Source organism: Osmerus eperlanus, chromosome 28 (genome assembly GCF_963692335.1).
Source record: "Osmerus eperlanus chromosome 28, fOsmEpe2.1, whole genome shotgun sequence".
In the NCBI taxonomy this organism is placed as follows: domain Eukaryota; kingdom Metazoa; phylum Chordata; class Actinopteri; order Osmeriformes; family Osmeridae; genus Osmerus; species Osmerus eperlanus.
In genome coordinates this window covers 3,007,438-3,027,197 of record NC_085045.1, presented here as the reverse complement: position 1 = coordinate 3,027,197, position 19,760 = coordinate 3,007,438, and the positions used below count along the sequence as shown (strand labels likewise).

The 19,760-nt window shown below is 49.1% G+C and overlaps 1 protein-coding gene across 1 annotated transcript in view; it reads right to left on the bottom strand.

Annotated features, from left to right (window-relative positions):
• The window catches only part of si:dkeyp-14d3.1 (transmembrane protein 132C), a 77,623-nt gene that overhangs the window by 15,115 nt on the left and 42,748 nt on the right, over window positions 1–19,760 (bottom strand). The window contains exons 4-6 of the mRNA XM_062454070.1: window positions 18,510–18,653; window positions 1,258–1,447; window positions 907–968 (exon numbers count right to left, since the gene is read on the bottom strand). Of these exons, the coding sequence (XP_062310054.1) occupies window positions 907–968; window positions 1,258–1,447; window positions 18,510–18,653 (396 nt within the window). The remainder of the gene's footprint in view (window positions 1–906; window positions 969–1,257; window positions 1,448–18,509; window positions 18,654–19,760) is intronic.

Below are 19,760 nucleotides of genomic sequence, written 5' to 3'. Positions count from 1 at the left end.
ATTTTCATCCTCCCACAAGGTGAACGAACAACATAAAGAAATTGTTTCATCACTGTAAAATCGGTGTCAATACAAAGCGTGGGAGAGTATGGTTCTATAGTCAGACACTGTTGACACATCAGGGTAGCACGAAGGCATGAAAGGGATGTATAGGTGCAGTAAGCTCAGGCGACACAGAATACACTGGCATCAATTACCCTGAGAAAGGCATTGTGGGTACAAGAAGCGGTGGTTGTTCCTCTCAGCCCAGGAACTTCCACCCACAGGCAGCCCTCACACATCTACCGGCAGAGCTTCGAGAGAGACATTTACCCAGCAGGCACTTTCATGCCAAGGACAAATCAAAACATGAGATAGAGAGGCAGAGAGCATCTACAGAACAGAATGTAAATAGAATCCCAATACTCCACATTGACAGGCTACGGTATCTCCTCTCTTTAGTGGGACGAAAATCCTGTGTCTTTGATTCTAATGTTCTGGATCAAAACGGAACACGTGAGAAAGAGAGTGCGAGTGAGAGAAAAAGAGAGAAGAGACAGAGAGAGAGAGAGAGAGAGAGAGAGAGAGAGAGAGAGAGAGAGAGAGAGAGAGAGAGGAAAGAGAGAGAGATGAGAGGAAAGAGAGGGTGAGAGAGAGAAAGAGAGAGAGAATGAGAGAGGAAAGAGAGGGTGAGAGAGAGAGAAAGAGAGAGAGAATGAGAGAGGAAAGAGAGGGTGAGAGAGAGAAAGAGAGAGAGAATGAGAGAGGAAAGAGAGGGTGAGAGAGAGAAAGAAAAGAGAGAGAGATAAAAAGAGGGGAGCGAGCCAGAACCCTGGAACTCTGATGTTCTGTGCAGGTGCTCTTTGGTTAACGCTCCCCCCAGTGGGGGTGGAGGATGGGATGTGTGGACGGGCCTAACAGCCTAACAGACACACAGCCCTGGGCCTGCCCTCGGGCCCTCGGGCCCCCGCCTGCCTCTGAGCCCCGCCCTGGGGCCAGCCGGGGGACACATCCACTCCACACTGTCTACCCGCGCTCGCTGTGGCCGATGCCATGGAACAGGAAAGACAAAACAGGCTTCCCTGGCTCCGAGACAAACAGCACAGTCCAACACAAAATGTATAACCTAATAGCGTGCCAGCGTTTTAAATCACCAATCGAACAAATCACAAACATTGAATCGTTGTTGTTATTCGAGCTCCAAACTTTGCGCCCCTCCACGAGCTCTGTCTCCCGCCATCTGTGCCGTGTGTTGTGCTAGCGAGCGGCGCCACTCACCATGGCCAGGGGCACGATGCCCCCCAGGTCCTCCAGCGCCAGCCGGATCTCAGTCTCCGTGTCCTGGGTGGTGGAGCGGCTGCCCGGGTACTCCACCTGCCACGCGATCCAGCGGCTGCCCGCCGCGTCCGGGAAGCTGTCCACCTTCAAGTCCACCTGCAGGACCCTGTGGACGCCCCCCTCCGTCCTGCTGGGGAAGGACACAGAAGAACAGGGGTCAGGGGTCAGACTGGTGGGTGGACTGGGTCAATCGGCAAGCTGTGACACCGTTCGGCCAGATGACTAAACATAGTTGCAGCCCGACGACTCCATCAGAGGTGTGCGTCCTTTTAAAAGACAGCGCTTCCTCACAACGTCAACTCGCCGATACCGCACGTGTGGCGTTGCGTGTCACAGCAGCAGACAGATGATCACCCAATCCGGAAAAGGCCCACGGAGAGCTTTGCTCCTGCCCCCTGCTAGCACAGGCCGGCCGGGTGCTGGCCGTGCAAGGCCCCCCTTTCTCTGTGCTCTGGGCCGTATTTCAAATGGGAAACGCAAACACGCGTCACCCCTGCTAGGGGAGATGAATGTGGGGTTTCTCAACACTGCCCTTGTTTGCTGTGGAGTGTAAATACTGTATAACGTACAGTATGCAAGGATATATGGCAGGGCTGAATTAAGCCAGACAAATGGAGAGCGTTGATAATAAAATTTCCCGTGGAACTATAAGTCTCTGGTGCCAAGGGGTTTAAATATAGCCTAGAAGCAGGAAAGGTCAGTTGGATACGGGTGCATGGGGAGAGGCACCAGATCTGTTAACCATGTCTCCCGTGTCAAATCGTAGGGCTCAGGGCCATTTCGGTCGGTCTCTAGCCCACTGGCACAGAACAGCCCGCTCCTCAATATGAGCGTTGGCCAAAAAGAAAGAGAGAAAGAGCAGAGGAGGAGATATGCACCCCTTCTGGAGCCCTTTTCATGGTGCTTAGCTCAGGAACAAGGGCGCCAGCTAGTCAGCATACTATAAGGCACAGTACTGAACACTATAGGCCAGGAAACTAACATGAATAACTTCACAGCTTGTGTATATATATATATATATATATATATATATATATATATATATATATATATATATAGTATATATATATTGTACATAATGTATGAGTTCGTTTTTTTTTGTTGGTGTGAAAACCCAAAAAATGTAGGGTATCTCTTGAAAAGACTTCTGAGCAAATATGTGACGTCGTCAATTATGAATGCGAATCGGAAAACAGGAAAACAATGAATAATACACAAAGACATCCTATTCACTGATCCTTGGATTTCTGAGGCTCAATCACGCTTCATCCTGATTCCCACACGTTTCATTTTCAGTCAAGAGAGAATGAATGATTTGTTGCATCCATCCCGAAGCACAACAGCCCAATTTCTCCAGGAAACAGAGGTGAGTATAAATAATTAAAACCACAACCGAATAACTTGTGTCGCCTTTCATAACGGTGAGAAGACCGCAGCGGAGAGCAGAGCCCAGCCAAGTGGAAGCCATGGCAGCAGAACGGCCCCTTACGTAAGGAACCCACAGCACTATGACTAAACAGATGCCATATTTGTGTTTGAAGACCAATTAAGGCCCGAGGTCAACAACTAAACAAAGACGACAGATGATGCCCAGATCCACTCGGATGGGGAAGCCTATTCCAGTCACCAGGCATACAGAGGATGTTCTGCTCCCCTACTGTACCTTCTGGGCTGTGTCAGTGGTGATCTGTATTGGCCTATTTTCACTCACACAGTTTCTCTCACTTCTTTTACAGGATTTTTCTGCCAGCAGCATCCTCTGGCAAACATCACACAGAGAGTCGGAGGACAGGCGGGCTGAGTCAAACTAATGAAAGTGAATGTTGAGCTGCAGAATTGTGACGTGAGAGGCGTTTGGGAGCTCAAACACTGATACACCCCCACCAATGATTTTTTTGTTGCTCTCAGACTATTTCTCTACAGAGGGAGAAAGGGTTATTTCAGGTTTTGTGATTTATAAATGTCAATTATCGCCCTCTCTATTGTAATCAAGGGTGGCAGTTTTTAATAACCTCTGTGAATATGAAAGTTCTCTTATAAGGTTTCATATTTCCTCAGAATAGTGTGTCAACTCTGAGATGTCTGGGAGATTTGACTTCCGATGACAGCTTTCCTGTGACCCAACTTCCACATTCAGCTCATTTTGCAAATTTGTCAGTGAGAAATCAAACCACCACACAGGCACTGAACTGAACGAAACCATTTATTACAAAGATGGCGGTGAGATGCGGAATGAGAACGGGGAGAGGACAGGATGAGGATGAAGAGAAATAGGACGAGATATACTTCATGTGCCATTCTCTTATAGAACTCGTCTTCAAAGAGTTTACTCCAACATTCACTTTGAGACACAGAAAAGAATTGCATACTATGTCTTTAAATATGCATCATAAAAAGGTTTACAGTACTGTGCTGCTGGTGAGTTTCCCTTGACCTTTTTTCAGACTGAATTTTGCTCAACTACAAACAAACCAGGCAGGATCGCTGCAGCTGAGGTTTTTAAAAACAGCCAGGGAGGTTTGCGAAGAAGTGGAGATAAAGCACGAATAGTTGTAGAACGAAAGAAAACAGGTTCTTCTGTTTCCCGTCTGGACCGGTGACTACGTCCCTCCGCAGGTGACCCCCTGGGGTGACACCGGACGAACGAGTGCCTGGCTTTCCCCAGACCAATCAGTGTCCCCGGGACCAGTGAGCCAGGAGAAGCAAGACAAACCCAGCATCAGCTCCCCACAGAGGCAGCTAACAACAGCCATGGGGGGGGGGGGGGGGGGGGGACAACAGCGAGGCGTCGTTCATCTCTCTCAGACATACAGCACGGCGTCTAATTCAATTAGCTCCAAACAGGCTCTGGATGAGTTCCACACAGCTGGCCCAAGACTGATCATGATCTGTAAACTGACTGGACGTGGTGGGAGCTGAGGTTGGAGCCAGGGCTGGCAGACAGCGGGGGCCCAGCCAAGAGCATCGTGAGAGGGATCTGAGCTGATGGGAGGAGCCTGGGGGGTGGAGCAGCTGGCTGGTTGGCAGGGAAGGTGCTTGGAGAGAGGACCTGACAAGGTGCTGAGCGGGGTGGGCTGATGAGCGTGTGCGTGAGAGGCCGTCCCGACACGCTCAGTTGTCACGACGACAGACGGAGCAGTGGGACGGCCAATCACAACGACCCAGCTCTGACACGCCTGCCTGTTCAGTGTCTACCGCTCACATACACAGACAGGGCAAACACACAACAACTCGGGCATTTGAATCGTGTGAAATATTTATAGTTTCTCTGCTCGATGTTAAAACGTTCAATCAAAGTTTGAAATACAAATCATTTCTAGTACAGGAATGAACGAAAGGTGCTTATTGCCCAACCCTCCAAGAAGCCTCCAGAAGAACCCTTTAGTCCACATAGAACTGCAATAACGTCGGATTTTTTCACTGTCAAGAACCCATAAGCTTTTACCTGATATTTTATCAACAGCTAAGAATAGTCTATTCTGGTTAAAGCAGGTCATACTAGCTACGAAATTTAAGCCTGATTTAAATGTCACAGAGTAAACCGATGAAAAAGAAAATCCCAGCTGCAGTATTTCAGCTCCTGTGTTTCCCTCTGGAGGAAGCCTGTAATTGAAAGTTGGTTCTATTGTCCTATTATCAGGACCACTGTCTCACTGTCACATTCTGAGTAAATGTCCCTGATGTGATGGGGGCTTCTAGTCCCGTTGTCTTACCGCTGAGGATTACAGGATGTGCATGGGTGTGTGTGTGTTGACATTTGCAGTGTTTATCTGTTTTGCCACAACTTGAAAGGCTCGGGTCTTATCAGTTTGAGTCCTGATGCGGTGCTGGAAGATGAAATGACCTTATCTCTGGGAGGAAACGTTTGTCTCGGTTTGCGGGAACATTTTTGCAAACGAAGACAAACAGTAAGGGGAAGTCTGGGCCCGAAGCAATGGTTCTCCAATTAAGGGGTCGTACACTAAGATTAAGCACTGAGGAACTACAGGGGGAAGGTGGGCTGGGGTTGGGGGGGCACAGGTGGGGCACAGGTGGGGCACAGGTGGGGCACAGGTGGGGCACAGGTGGGGCACAGGTGGGGCACAGGTGGGGCACAGGTGGGGCAGGGGAACAGGGGCAGTAGGGGGGTGACACTGGTGATAAAGACGGAAGTGAAGTGCCGGCATTTTATCTAGTCAGGGATCTGGGGGGGGGGGGGGGGGGGGGCGACTGTACTTCCAATTCTCAAAAGGCGATCTGACGGAAAAAGTTTGAGAAGCACTGGTATAAATCATCAATCATGGGACCGCCAGCAGGAGGCTGGGAGGTGAGCTGAATGACCCGGGCGAGGTGGGGAGAGATGGACACATACTGCACTGAGCAGGGAGAACAGGGGATGTTTACTCCACAACACAGCACAGCTCTGCAGCAGCAAGGTAGGGGGGGGGGCTTTGGCACAGTGTAAAGCTCTTTGATGGGGGGAAAAATTATCAAATCAAATTTAGGGCTCCACTGGTGCCTGAAAACAGCACCCTGAAACTGCAGTACCTAGGCTTGTCGAGGCGGAACAACAATATTCCAACCAACTGCATCGCACACACACAAACACACACAAACACACACTGTCACATCTATTTGGGGCATCAACCCACACTCACGGAAGATTATCTGTCTAAAATACGTTATGAAGGATAAATATATCGCAAACATGCCCTTGCTTTACAGATGGTAGCCATAAAAATGTAAAAAGCAGTAATACCATGCCAATGACATTTGACCGAATAGTATTGACACTATTGACACTAGTCTACAACACATTACATTGGGGGGCCTGTGCTTATTTCCCAGTACCAGTCACCTCTTTGCTGATTTGTTTGTGCTTCCCAGATCTTCACAGTCGTTCAATGTCACCCAGCCTATCTGTGTGCAGAGCCACCAACACTCATAAATATGCAACAGCTCTCCAACGCCAAGTGGTGGCTCAACTGTCATTTTCTCCTCGCGTCCATCCCGCGGAAAATCAAACGTACGAAAGTCACGTGGGAGCGGTACCCCCCTAGCAGCGCCGTGCGCCGCATGTTGCTCTCGGCCCGACGAAAGACGGATCGTGTGTCTTCTGGAGCGCCCTGCTAAAAGTCAGCGAGCGAAACCCACAAACGATCATTTGTCTGCGGCCACTAAAACGCAGCGTTCATTTGCAAAATGTAACAACAACAAACCCTTGTTTGTTGTTTCCCCTTGCAAGCTCAAGCACCTCGAGTCAGGTGTCAGTGCGTGTACTTTACAGGAAGAGCACAGCCGGGTGCTTGCTTAGCGCAAAGAGCGGCCTGCTCTGTTTTGCCTTATTTACCCACTCTTCGAGTGTGTCTGCAATTTGGTTGGCCATGACAATAATAATACATCAAAGGAAGAGAATCAATTCGTTAGAAAGCCCTTTTAGTCAGACCAACTGCCAGAGAGGAGGTGGTGCTGGTGGGGGAGGCGAGCGATGGGAGATGGGACGTGGGAGTGAGGTTGGAAACAGTAAAAAGGCGGTAGGTAGGGGGTGGGAGTGAGGTTGGAAACAGTAAAAAGGCGGTAGGTAGGGGGTGGGAGTGAGGTTGGAAACAGTAAAAAGGCGGTAGGTAGGGGGTGGGAGTGAGGTTGGAAACAGTAAAAAGGCGGTAGGTAGGGGGTGGGAGTGAGGTTGGAAACAGTAAAAAGGCGGTAGGTAGGGGGTGGGAGTGAGGTTGGAAACAGTAAAAAGGCGGTAGGTAGGGGGTGGGAGTGAGGTTGGAAACAGTAAAAAGGCGGTAGGTAGGGGGTGGGAGTGAGGTTGGAAACAGTAAAAAGGCGGTAGGTAGGGGGTGGGAGTGAGGTTGGAAACAGTAAAAAGGCGGTAGGTAGGGGGTGGGAGTGAGGTTGGAAACAGTAAAAAGGCGGGAGCTGTAAAGGTAAATAGCAAGTGAAGCCCGTCTGAAATTTCACTAAGCTGCAGGGGAATTTCATTTTGCAGCCGGAGGGGAGCCAGTCAGAAGTGTATTAGCCCTGGCGGCTCCTGCCACGCAGTCTACCCAGAGGTGAGGTGGTCTTGTTAGGCCTGCATTGTCAAACGGGACCCCAACAGTCAGAGCATGAAACCCAATCTCCCAGCTAGCATGCGAGCGCAGACTGGAAGCTAGTCATTGCAGGAGCCTGTGCACAGCCCCCTCCAGTACCAACCCACACCAGATCTCTCCGTGCTTGACTACAGCCGGAGGAGTCTCGCAGGAACCAAGGGCACCAGCATTTCATTACATAGAAAAAGGAATTAAAATCGATATTAATAAAAAGTATTTATTTAAAAAAAAGTACAAAGTTGTTCGACATGAGGTGTTACCATGGATACATCGGTATCATTAAATCCTGAGAGTGCGTGCTTGGGTCCTCTTAAGCAGGTTGTTAAAACATAAGCAAAGAGACGAGAGGCTTGGCGTGTGCATTATGGCACCACACAATGCACACACTACAGACCAAGGCAGTTCTGTTTACAATCACTGTTATTACACATGAGGACTGAAAGAGAGAGAGAGAGAGAGAGAGAGAGAGAGAGAGAGAGAGAGAGAGAGAGAGAGAGAGAGAGAGAGAGAGAGAGAGAGAGGGGGGGGGGGGGGGATGAGGAAGGGGAGGGCAAAAAGAAAAGGGAGCAAAAAAGACTGAGAATATTGTGTTATTCCCAACGGACCATTTCCATTCAGCTTGTCCAGAAAAGAAGAGGAGTTGAGGGAAGGGAGAAAAGAGATATACACTCCCACTGAAACAGTATCACATAAAAGGGAGACGGGAAAGAGAATAATAGTGATAAATGTCACTGAGGTGTACAGTAGCTAGCTGAATGCTTTAGATCCTCTGGTTATAGAGTGAAATATAAGGCTTAGTGGCCACTGGAGAGATGAACCACAGCTTGGAGCAGCCTCTGTTTTCCCCTTGTAGAAAGACCAAAAATATACAACGATATTTGAATATCGAAGTCAGATTTGTCAGGCAAAACATATATATATATTTTTTTTCTCTCTTCAGGACAGAATATTGTGCAATGTCAACAGGAGAATGGAAATGATGGCTGAGCTCTGCGGCGTTGTGTGTTGCTGTACGGAGCAACATGTCATTCAGTTGGCAAAACCCAGGTGCAGGAGGTACACATCAGAGTGTGGAGACCGCCGCTGTCATTCCAGAGTGAAGCTTCACGAACGGAGGGGTTGCAGTGGCTGACGTCTGACAGGAAAAACAGGGTACAAGGAGGTGTGTGTGAGGGATAAGACTGAGGGGAGGAATGGAAAGTATGTGTACAGTATGACACACATCTCTCTCTCTCTCTCTCTCTCTCTCTCTCTCTCTCTCTCTCTCTCGCTCTCGCCTCTCTCTCTCTCTCTCTCTCTCTCTCTCTCTCTCTCTCTCTCTCTCTCGCTTTCAACTGTCGTGTATTAATCTATATTGGTGTTTTTAGACACATCAGACTGTTTTCCTTAAATCTGAGGTGGGAGATGGGGAGGTGTCAAACAGGCCGAAGCATCCTTCATGCTGTCATCATTTCCTCCAAGAAGCCAAACTCATATCAATGATTTATGGTGAGTCTCCTACCATGCATTTAGCCCCCATTGACACAACCCAAATATTGAATTGAAAGATGAAAAAAAATCCACTAAAGGTTGCCTTAGTAATGTGGAGAATACAAAGCTGCAGGCAGAAGTGAATTTCCCATTTGAGATGTCAGAATTGAAGTACAATGGGACATCTTAAAGCCATTCAAACGCAGCAAGCATGCACAGTACTGCAACACAGCAAGCAAGCGCCATGATGAATACTGTCACTATCTTTTTTAAAGTAGTGCACATGTGCTTTATCCAATTTGCCTTTGAAAACTGTTTTTGTTTTGTTGTTGAGAAAACCAACTTGCCCACTGTACAATATTTGGAATTCAACATTATTATTGTGAAATCGTTATTTTCATGATGGTTTAACATCTAAGCTTATGTTGTAATCAACTTTTACGTGTGTGTCTAAGGTCTACAATACTACATATTTACACCCAATATTGAGCTGAGGAACAGGAAAGTATTCGCTCGGAACAAGAAAATCTTGTTCTCTCATCTTGTTCTTTGGAAACATTTGCCAATTAGATTTGGAATAGCTTACTGTGTAACTTATTATCAAAGAGACGTTTTAATATGCAACAGATTCTTTAAAAAATGAATCATTTATTAATCCTGTCCTAACGTACAAGACATGTACATGGAGAAAAGGCATTAACAGACAAGGTATTAATTTTAGCATTACAATGAAACATGGGCACTACTGTACTAGGGGCTTCTCTCAATTGTGTATCAAACACAAAGAGAAGATCCTACTGCCTATTAGCCAAAAGGCATTCTCCTACTAACAAACTCAGTCCACACTGGGGTGGCTCTCTCTCACTCTGTTTTGTCTCTCCGTCTCTCACTCTCTCTGTTTCTCTCTCCATCTCACTCCATCTCACTCTCTCTCCATCTCACTCTCCATCTCTCTCAATCTTTTTTTCATGTCAGTATGTGTCTCAGTCTCTCTCTCTCTCCACTAGTGTCTATAAATACTGACCCTGATAAGGGACCCATCGGTAGATCGAGTAACACGGTGAAGTACAATACCTCTATGGCCGCTTGGTTTCAGTTCAAGGGAGTCAGGTGGCTGAGAGGTGAGGGAATCGGGCTAGTAATCCGAAGGTTGCCAGTTCGATTCCCGGTCATGCCAACTGACGTTGTGTCCTTGAGCAAGGCACTTCACCCTGCACTTCACCCTACTTGCCTCGGGGGAATGTCCCTGTACTTACTGTAAGTCGCTCTGGATAAGAGCGTCTGCTAAATTACTAAATGTAAATGTAGTTCAAGGCTGGAGCTCTACTGAGGCATTGTATACCAGACCACTGGAGTGAGGTTATTTCTTCCCCTTTATCACAATGTACAGCAAAACACGCCCAAGATACTGGATTCATACGTGACCTATATTCCAAGGTGGTTAAAAATATAGCACTGACACTTTGTAGAAACCATCCTGCTCTGAATACTGGGAGGTGGCCGTTCCTGAACTGGTTATGAACTTATCTGTGGTGTTGCACTCATTGCAGTCCGATCAATGAATCACTCCTCATTCCCAAACATCCAAACAGAAACAAATTAACTTCCTACAGAAGAGCATTTTCAAGGCATCAAGCTGAGGGATGCCTGATGTTTTCATTCCGACCTAATCGCCGTGGTAATTACCAACCTCTGCACCCCTGTCATTTACCAACAGTTTAATTCGCGAGCAAAGGACGGTCATTCCTGCACCTGCAATAACAACTCTCTAACACGAAGGCCCTCACCGGAAACCCGACCTCCCCTCCACCGTGGATGAGCGCAAGGCAGGGCACAGCACTCATCCACACACTAGGGGGCGGCAGACACTGACCCCTGCAGCAGCAGCAGAAGGGCTTGGCTGCATCTGTCATGTGACTGCAGATGAGCTCACATCCTCTCTGCCGGGCTCATGGTCGGGGGAGGGAGGGTGGATGGGGGGATGGATGGATGGATGGATGCTGGGTGAGATTAAGTGACAGCCAGGCCTGCGACTCGCACCTGCAGCAGTGACACTGGGAGAGCCTGTGTCCGCCATTAACGAGCTCTCCCGGCCAACAGACCCGAAGACACACACAAGGTTCATTGACGGAGGGGGCTTTCAATCGGGATCAATGGTACTCTATCAGAACCACTGTTTAGCCGAGGCCCAGTGCTGAAAGGTTAACAACTTTCCTGTTGGTTGAGAGTCCCTGAGAAGGAGAGGAGGGTGGATTGGGTGGGAATCGGTTGTCAGAGATGTGTGTTTCTAAATGAGGTCAGTGACAGACAAAGCAAATCCACCCAGCCATGTAATGTTTCCAAACAGGATGCCAGAGATGTTCCATTTTCTTAAGAAGAGAGGTACCAGGGATACATCATTCAGATTCAAGTGTTTACTGAAGATCTTTTAAACAGAGGGGAGACAAATAGTTCCGTGCGTCACACACACCCACACACATAAGCACACACACACCCACACACATAATCACACACACATAAGCACACCCACACATATAAGCACACACACACACATAAGCACACACACACACATAAGCACACACACGTGTACACACACGCACAGTTCCTTTGTGTTTGGGAGGATAACAGTAGCAGTGAGGCAGTGAGGCAGTGAGGCAGTGAGGCAGTGAGGAGCCTGTTGAATCCGAGAGAGGACACTCCTCCCTCACACTGGCATGGCTGTCTCACTGCCTCACTGCCTCACTGCTGCCAGTCAGGCCCCAGAGGGCTGACAGGCAGCAGGCGCCTCCAAGCAGAGCCCTCCGTATCCTCCTCTCACAAATACACACCCACACACACACACACACACAACCACACACACACAAACCCACACACACACACACAAACCCACACACACGCGTAAGAGCTGCTGTGGTTACAGTCCGACTCTAGAGGCGAAACAACTAAACAGGAGGAGAAGCAGGCTTTTCCACAACCCGTCCAAGCTCACGTACGCAGTTGTCTTCTTGCAGTCGAGTAAAATAACCCAACTGTAACAATCTGGTGGATGGAACATCTAATGCCCACCCTGTCGTCGCCTCTCCAAACATTAGCGTAATGCCTGGTATTAGTAGCCGGCAGGATCAATACAAACGCACATGTCATACAGGGTGTGTGCCGATGGACCCACACAAACGCAGGGACACGTAAGTGAGCCGTATACATTAGGTGCATTGTGGTCCATCGATTCAGGGGTGATGGGGGGGGGGGGGTTATGGGCGCTCTCTGCTCTGCAGAAAATACATTATTAAGCATTTCATAACTGCAAATCTGCCTCCCACCTTCGTCTCCCTCGGCAGAAATGAGACATTGATCCATAATTGGAAGCACTCGCTCATGAAATCTGAAGACTAATTAAAGAAAGGGAACTTAATGGCAAATATTTACATATTGGCACGCTATTTCAACATTGGTTACAGGCATCTCGGCAGTATGGGGATTAATCACGTGAAGGAAGTGAAACTGACTGTTTAATGAGGGTGTAATGATGGATTGAGGCACATTTCAAAATGTACCTTGCAGTATGTGTCGTCCTTAGGAACCAGAAGCGTCATGGCAATGTGCCTGTCTGAAGTCTGGTGTCAGTAAATAATTTAATGTTTAAACCCATAAGCAAACATAAACACGACTGGGCGTTAACGTTCAGGTTGTTGAAAAGATGCCAGCCCTAAATTAAATAAATGATGAACTAGTATTTTGATAAATTTGTGATTTTGAAGGTTTCAGGTTGCAGTAAATCTATTGAGTCGTCTCTGAAGTCTTTCTAAACTCCCAAGTGTTTGAAAGTGAGTTTCTACATGTGTGTTGGTGCATGAGAAAGAGAGAGTAGAGAAAGAGAGAGAGTAGAGAGTAGAGAGTAGAGAGTAGAGAGAGAGAGAGAGAGAGAGAGTAGAGAGAGAGAGAAAGAGTAGATAGAAAGAGAGATAGACAGAGAGTAGATAGTGAGAGAGAGAGAGAGAGAGAGAGAGAGAGAGAGAGAGAGAGAGAGAGAGAGAGAGAGAGAGAGAGAGAGAGAGAGAGAGAGAGAGAGAGAGAGAGAGAGTAGAGAGAAAAAGAGAGAGAGTAGAGAGAGAGAGTAGATAGAAAGAGACAGAGTCTGAGTTCTCCTTGTGTAGAAGGTGACATGTACCAAGTGTGGCATCTCATCTGGAGGCTGGTAAACATGGCCGGGGGCCGGCAGCACGGGGCCCGTCAGCACGGGGCCCTGTTAATGACAGATTCTGGGGGCCTTAGGGCAGCCCACTGATACCCCCATGGCCCCTGCCACTGCTCACGGCCTGATTACATGTCAGCGGCAGTAAACCCCTGCTGAACTTCAGATGGTTAGCGAGGGGGCGGGTGGTGGTGGAGGAGGAGGAGAAGGGGGGGGGGGTAACTTTAACTGCATTTCATCAACTGGGCCAGTTGTACTCTTGTTAACCGTTTTCAGGGAGACACAGGAGGTCAAACCACCTGCATTGCTGTTCTTCTTCAATACAGCATGTGCTGGAACATGGGACAGAAACTCTCTCTCCCACAAATGCCTCCAACATTTTTATAGCCTCCCACCTGTTTCTCCCTCCTGTCTCTCCGGTCTGGTTTCCGCCCTGATGATTGATTCTAGAAGCTTCTGACTGAGATGAGAGCTCGCTGCACCCTGTTCAATGTGCTGAGTGTTCCCTCGGTCCCCACTGCCACGCAGACGAAAAGCACCACTTTCCTCACCTCCCTCCTGTCGCCGTTCTTCTAGAATTTTCTCCTTCCATAAGCAACCGTGTCCCTCAATCTGTCCCTCAGTTGAAACTCCTGAAGGGCCATCCTTTAATAGGGTCATTTGAATATCTTTGCAGCACATGTTAGAGGAATGAGGCCGGCCCAGTGCCAGGCAAGCAATCTTAGAGTCGTATACTTAAGGACCATGCTATGAACTGCATCGCAAAAAAACAATCATCTGAACACAGAGGCAGAGAGGAATTAATTGGAATAACATTCAGAGTCAAGGTTCTCTCAGGCATTGCATCTCAGCCCTGACGGAACATTTGCATGCAGGTTTGGTCGAATACATTTGGACACAGTCTGAAAACAAGGCGTGGCATGTATGTGTAGAAACGAGAGGTGGATTTGACCCTCTTCCTGTCAGAACAACTGTCATCTAACAGTGGTCCCTTCCCAGTTATCTAGTTATCTTGTTACCCTGCTGTAAAAGACCAAACACCAAGCTCAAAGTAGCTGGAAGTCCTTCATTATTAGCATGCGTCCACAGACATGCTGCTTCTTGCTTCAGCCAGTCTGTCTGTCAGGTGCCATGCCACCTGTTGCTAGGCGCAGCAATGGCCTCGTTTTAGAAGACTCCAACTGAAACAGCACGCACCATAGGTCTAATTTAAAAGGAAATTGTATTAGGCTTTTAAGACAACATTAGAAAATGCCAGAAGGGTGCAGCAACGTAGGAAACAAATCTGTTTATGCGAGTATGTTTGAGTAATAAAACCATGGCAGCTTATCCAAACCATGCTGGGCTTATTTATGTTTTTTGATTTCATACGGCAGTGTCTTTACAATCACACCACGCTCCCATGTCCAGAATTTGGGATTGAGAGGATTCGGGCAGTCGTTTTGTTAGCAACAACACAGTGCACTAATGTGAGGCCATATTAAAATCCTCCGAGGGATTAACCTCTAAGAGCGGGATATTCTCTGACATCAACTCTAAACCTTTGGAAAGCCGCGACACATGAGCGAGCCGCAAGAGAGAGAGCGAAAGGAGAGACCACATGCGAACCTCAATCTGTCCGTCCTCCGGCACGCGGATCTGTCCCACGCTGTGCGGCGCGGGGCAAACAAGAGCACAGAAGCACTGCGGCGCGGAGCAGCATCACCCCCCCATCCCCTCGCCAGCCCCGCCCCTCGCCCCCGTGGACCTGAGGAGAGACAGCGCGGGGGGGGGGGGGGTTCTCCCCCGTGTGCCAAGGACCACAACGCTTCGACGACACGCTCTCCTGAGTCTCTAATAGCCGACCCCTTCCGGTGTTGTTATTCTCGGGCTGATGGGTGTTTACTGTCCGTCCTGCCTGCAGCAGGGGCTTCCTGCACAGGAAGAGGGGAGGGGGGGCAGGTCCTTTAAAGCGGTTTCCTTGGCCGACAACGACGAGAGCAGCGACGCCTTTTGCCGGATGTAATCAAGGGAGAGATTGGTGTATCCACGGCTGTTGTAGAAAGAGCTTTCAGCCAAGCCAGGCTCCAATTCGAAAGCGAGGAGGGGTGGGTGGGGGTGGGGGGGGGGGGGGTGGTACTGATTCACAATGTTGCATGTATGTCCCTCGCCCATCCTCTATTCATTACAGAACCTAATAACTGCAAAGCAATCTCTCCTTCTTGACAAGGAGGCTCACAGAAGGGGCTGTGACATGACTGGGCAGACAGGGAGAAAGTGAAGCATTGATCACATGCCATCTCTATTGTGAGAGGGGAATATCAATTGAGCAAGACCAGACACAATCCTATATCGGTGAAAATGCCAGACTGGCTCTGATGAAGACTATATTGGAGAGAGACATGATTCATTATTAAGGCAGTTATCATTAAGACTGTCCTGTTAACAGCCCACTCTGGTGCTAATGTAATAGACCCATTTCATTTCTGCTCTGATGTATGCAGCGTTAAAGCGTACAGCCGGCTGCCCGTTCCCCGGGTGTTGTTACTCTTTTAGATACACACTGATCTCTTCCTCTCCCCCCCTCCCCCTGCCCCTCTGAGCGTCCACACACACTGTACTGTCCACAGGACACTGTGCTCACAGCAGACAGGAAGACAGCGGTTTACGCGAATTCGCAAATATGACAAACGATCCTGCGGACAACGGGTCGTTTCCCCTGAAACGAAGTGCAGGAAGAAAAAGAACAAATTGTGGAGGGAACGAGAATCGACACCCCCTACCCCCCCCCCCCCACCCCTGTCGCCACGGCAGCCCCGTCAGTCAGACGGTGAGTGACAGGGCTTGGCGGCAGGGGCCCAAGGAGGGCCACTAATGACCTCGCGGCTTCTCTAAAGATCCTGTTAGTGCTCTACACGAGCCCTGCGCCACTGGTAAGGACCGGGGTTTAATGAACTGGTGCCACATGACACACATCCATCTGGGCCGACACAGTCTTAATTAAGTGGGTCCAGACACAAGTCTTTTACTGAAGGGGTGGGGCGGGGGCAGGGGGGGGGGGGGAGGGGGACGACCGAGCGAGGGCTCCACTTAGACTCTCTCTCTCTCTCTCTCTCTCTCTCTCTCTCTGTCTCTCTCTCTCTCTCTCTCTCGGGTTATGACATGCCGGGGGAGGCGTGTGGGCGGTTGTTGTTTTAAATGTCTTTAACGGCGCTGCGAGGGACTCCAATCTCCTGGAGTGCTCTCCGGCCAGCACCTGGTGTGTGAGTCAGGGTTCCACGGCTCCTCCAGCGAGCGCTGATCCCCCTGACGTGCACTGTGTCACAGGATGCGACCACGCGACTGAAAAGACCACTTTAGCGGAGGCCTGTTTTTGTATCTTGACATGCACGGGGGAGATTTGATGGCACATGATATTAAGCTGAGCCAGCACTTGAATCTTGGCCAGTGGCTTCTTCTTCTGTACTCTGTTGTACAGCATACCTCTGGAGTACAGCGCCTTCTACACTGTAGCAGTCCTCAGAAGTGATTATGGACAACTATCTAAACATTAGGCGAACCCCCTATAGACTTCATACACTTCATAGACTTGATGTGACGGAATGAGAATGGAGTCGTGAGCTGGTCGCTTTTCAAGGGGAAACAGACACAGTGCTGGTGTAGTGTGAACGCCGGTGCTTCTGGGGGGGGGGGTTTCTCCAGCGTGCCTGGCAACCTGAGGGGATGTCAGCAGTGCCTGGCAACCTGAGGGGAGGTGAGCCGTGCCTGGACACTGGTAATGAGATGGTTAATCACGTCTCCCCGTGATTAAAGGAGGAGTGGAGGTGAAGCACGACTGGAGCAGGGGTGGAATGACGTCCCCGCGACAACTCATCTCTCCGTCCCCTAGGGAGGAGGAGAGGAGAGAGAGGAGGTGGGAGGAACGAGGGGTGGGGTGGGGTGGTGCTGGTGGTGGGGAGAGGAGGAGGAGAAGAAACAGCAAGAGTGGAAGGCGGAGAAATAGGATGACAGCTGAAAAGATGAGATGGCCACCTCTAATCCCCTCCATCGTGCGTGGACGAGGAGCGAGGGGGCAACGGGAAAAGGAAGAAGAAGAAAGAAGGGAGGAAAAAAGAGAAGAATAAAAACAGATCCTTGTCTGTAGTGTGAGGCGGGCGTCTCTGGGCCTCTCAGTGAAGTGACTTGGACAGCTGGGGGGATTACAGACCAGTCTATCCAACACGACCCAACAGGCAGGGATTAGACTAAATATGCCTGCTCTCGTCTCCCACTCCCTCACTTAAATCAATAAAAACTGATTTAACGGCGTACTTGTGTGAGAGAGAGTGAGCCTTTGGTGCCGAGAGGGAAGAACAATGCCTGAGTCAGGGGAGACTGCGGGGGGGGGGGGGGGGGGGGGGGGGGAGGTGGGGGGGGGGTGGAGATGACAGTGTGAGCTGCTGGATGTTGAATCCATCCTTTTATGTGCCTCCGCACTAAACCTCTAAATTGCTATCCTTAAAGGGGCAGAGTATATTTCTATAGGGGGGAAATCTTTTTTTAAATGCAGTCGCTGTCCTGTAAGTCATAATATTGAGTAATAATCCAAATTATTGTAATAAATAAAAGATGTAAAACCTTGACTGGCTAATATCAGAGACATAAAGCAGATTTTGCCTACTGTACATGAGCTAATTTAAGACTAAGGCTATGTTGTGAACAACTGCAGAACTGACTTAAATGTTACAGCGAACTCTAAAGCCATCTATTTTCCCCGGAGGAAGTTTTGAGCAATGATGGCCACGGATCTAATAGGCAAAACTTCCCAAAACCCGAATCTGGCACTAATCCGTAAAATTACACCTGTCACTAGAAAGTTAGATTTATTAGCTCAACTTCCTGATCCGTGGAGAGAAACCATTAGAACATACAAAGGCTTTGGATCTGCTCTTAATTAACACGGCAACCTTTCCCACATCCTGGGAATCACTTTCCTATTTGCCAGATTAATTTAAGGATGTAAATACGGACAGGAAATGACCAAAACATCTTGAAGGCTATTCCAGTAGGGAAATGAAAATGCTAATGAGCCGACAGGCTCAGAGATGGGCCGTTCTCTTCCTCTTATCCGGAACAGAGAGCAAAGACACGCTCCTTCCCTCAAGTGGAAACTGAGGACCACATGATACCGAAGAAACCATAGGGGAGCGATGTGGAATGTTGAGGAACACGTATGAACTCTGAAGAACCGCGATGATCCATGTGGAACACTGAAGAACCGCAATGATCCATGTGGAACACTGAAGAACCGCAATGATCCATGTGGAACACTGAAGAACCGTGAGGAACCGTGTGGAACCGTGAGGAACCTCTAGGAACCATGAGGAACCTCTAGGAACCGTGAGGAACCTCTAGGAACCGTGAGGAACCTCTAGGAACCGTGTGGAACCGTGAGGAACTGGTGAGGACGTGGCGAAGGCCTGCCAGGTGCTCACCTCTGTCCGTAGCTGGCCTCCTTCCTCCGGCAATGGAGGGTGACCACGCGGTGACCCTCGCTCCGGGCGTCCTGGCTGACCATCCACAGGGTGGGGTTGCTGGGCCGCGCCCCCAGGAAGGTCAGGCCTTCTTTCAGCTTCACCCTGGAGGAGCAGCACACACACACAGAACCTCGGGTTACATTCAGCACTGGAGCCGCGGATTATCAAGTAGTTAAACACCATGATCAGAGTGGAAATGACATTTGTGACGTCTGCGAAGCGGACGGGGTGAAACTCAACCACGGCTCTGATTAGAAAGCAGAAAAGAGCAGGGGGGGGGCTTAATCACACGGGTGCCTCGCTTGAGAAACCCCCCTGATCTGAGAGATTCAGCATGTCCAGCTGAGACACACACCAGCTGAGGTCACACACACACACACACTACGAACCAGGATCAGACGGCCGAGGACAGGTCTGCCTGTCTTCAGAGACAGCAGACGTCTGCCTTAGACAGACGCTTCCACTGGAGGGAACAGGGTGAAAGACACGGGTGTGTTTATTCGAAACAGCTGCTATCAGTTCATACAAACTTTAACTGCACGTGATAAAGAAATATCACCGGGAACATATACTTTTGTCAATTACAGGTGAATAGCAAATGGCAAGGAAAAGAAATACACGTCTTGATGCACATACAAATGTGTGGTCGACCAAATGCCATTTTCCTTAAACAAACAGACTGTTTTGGTATAGCCAGAATCAAACAAACAAGCATACATTACTCTGAGTCATGGCTTCCTCCCTGCAACCTCTTTGTCTCATGTTTATTCCGGAAAGGGCTCCTATGATTTAGGTATATTCACTTTCTCAGAATAATCCGAAGAATGGCTGTTATGAAAGGTGTTCTCTGACTGTGGCAAATTACAGACCCAACGTCCTTGCCTCGACAAACTACAAAGGAGGATAATGTTCACAGTGACCATCTACAATGTAAAAAATCTCCACCGTTAGTCAGTTGCATATTCACCGCACACAGAACAGTGTGGGGTTGGAGGGAAAAGTGGCAGAGAGAAATTAAATAGATTCCCTTTCTCTATGCCATCAAAGGATGGAAGTCAGTAGAGTGCAGTCAGAGGTAGCAATCAGACTTCTGACCCCCACCCCCACCATCCCCACCCACACGCCCCCCCCCCACCTCCATCTACACGCCCCCCCCCCCCCACCTCCCCCCACATGCCCACTCTCCAGTTCCACATTTCCAGTAACAAA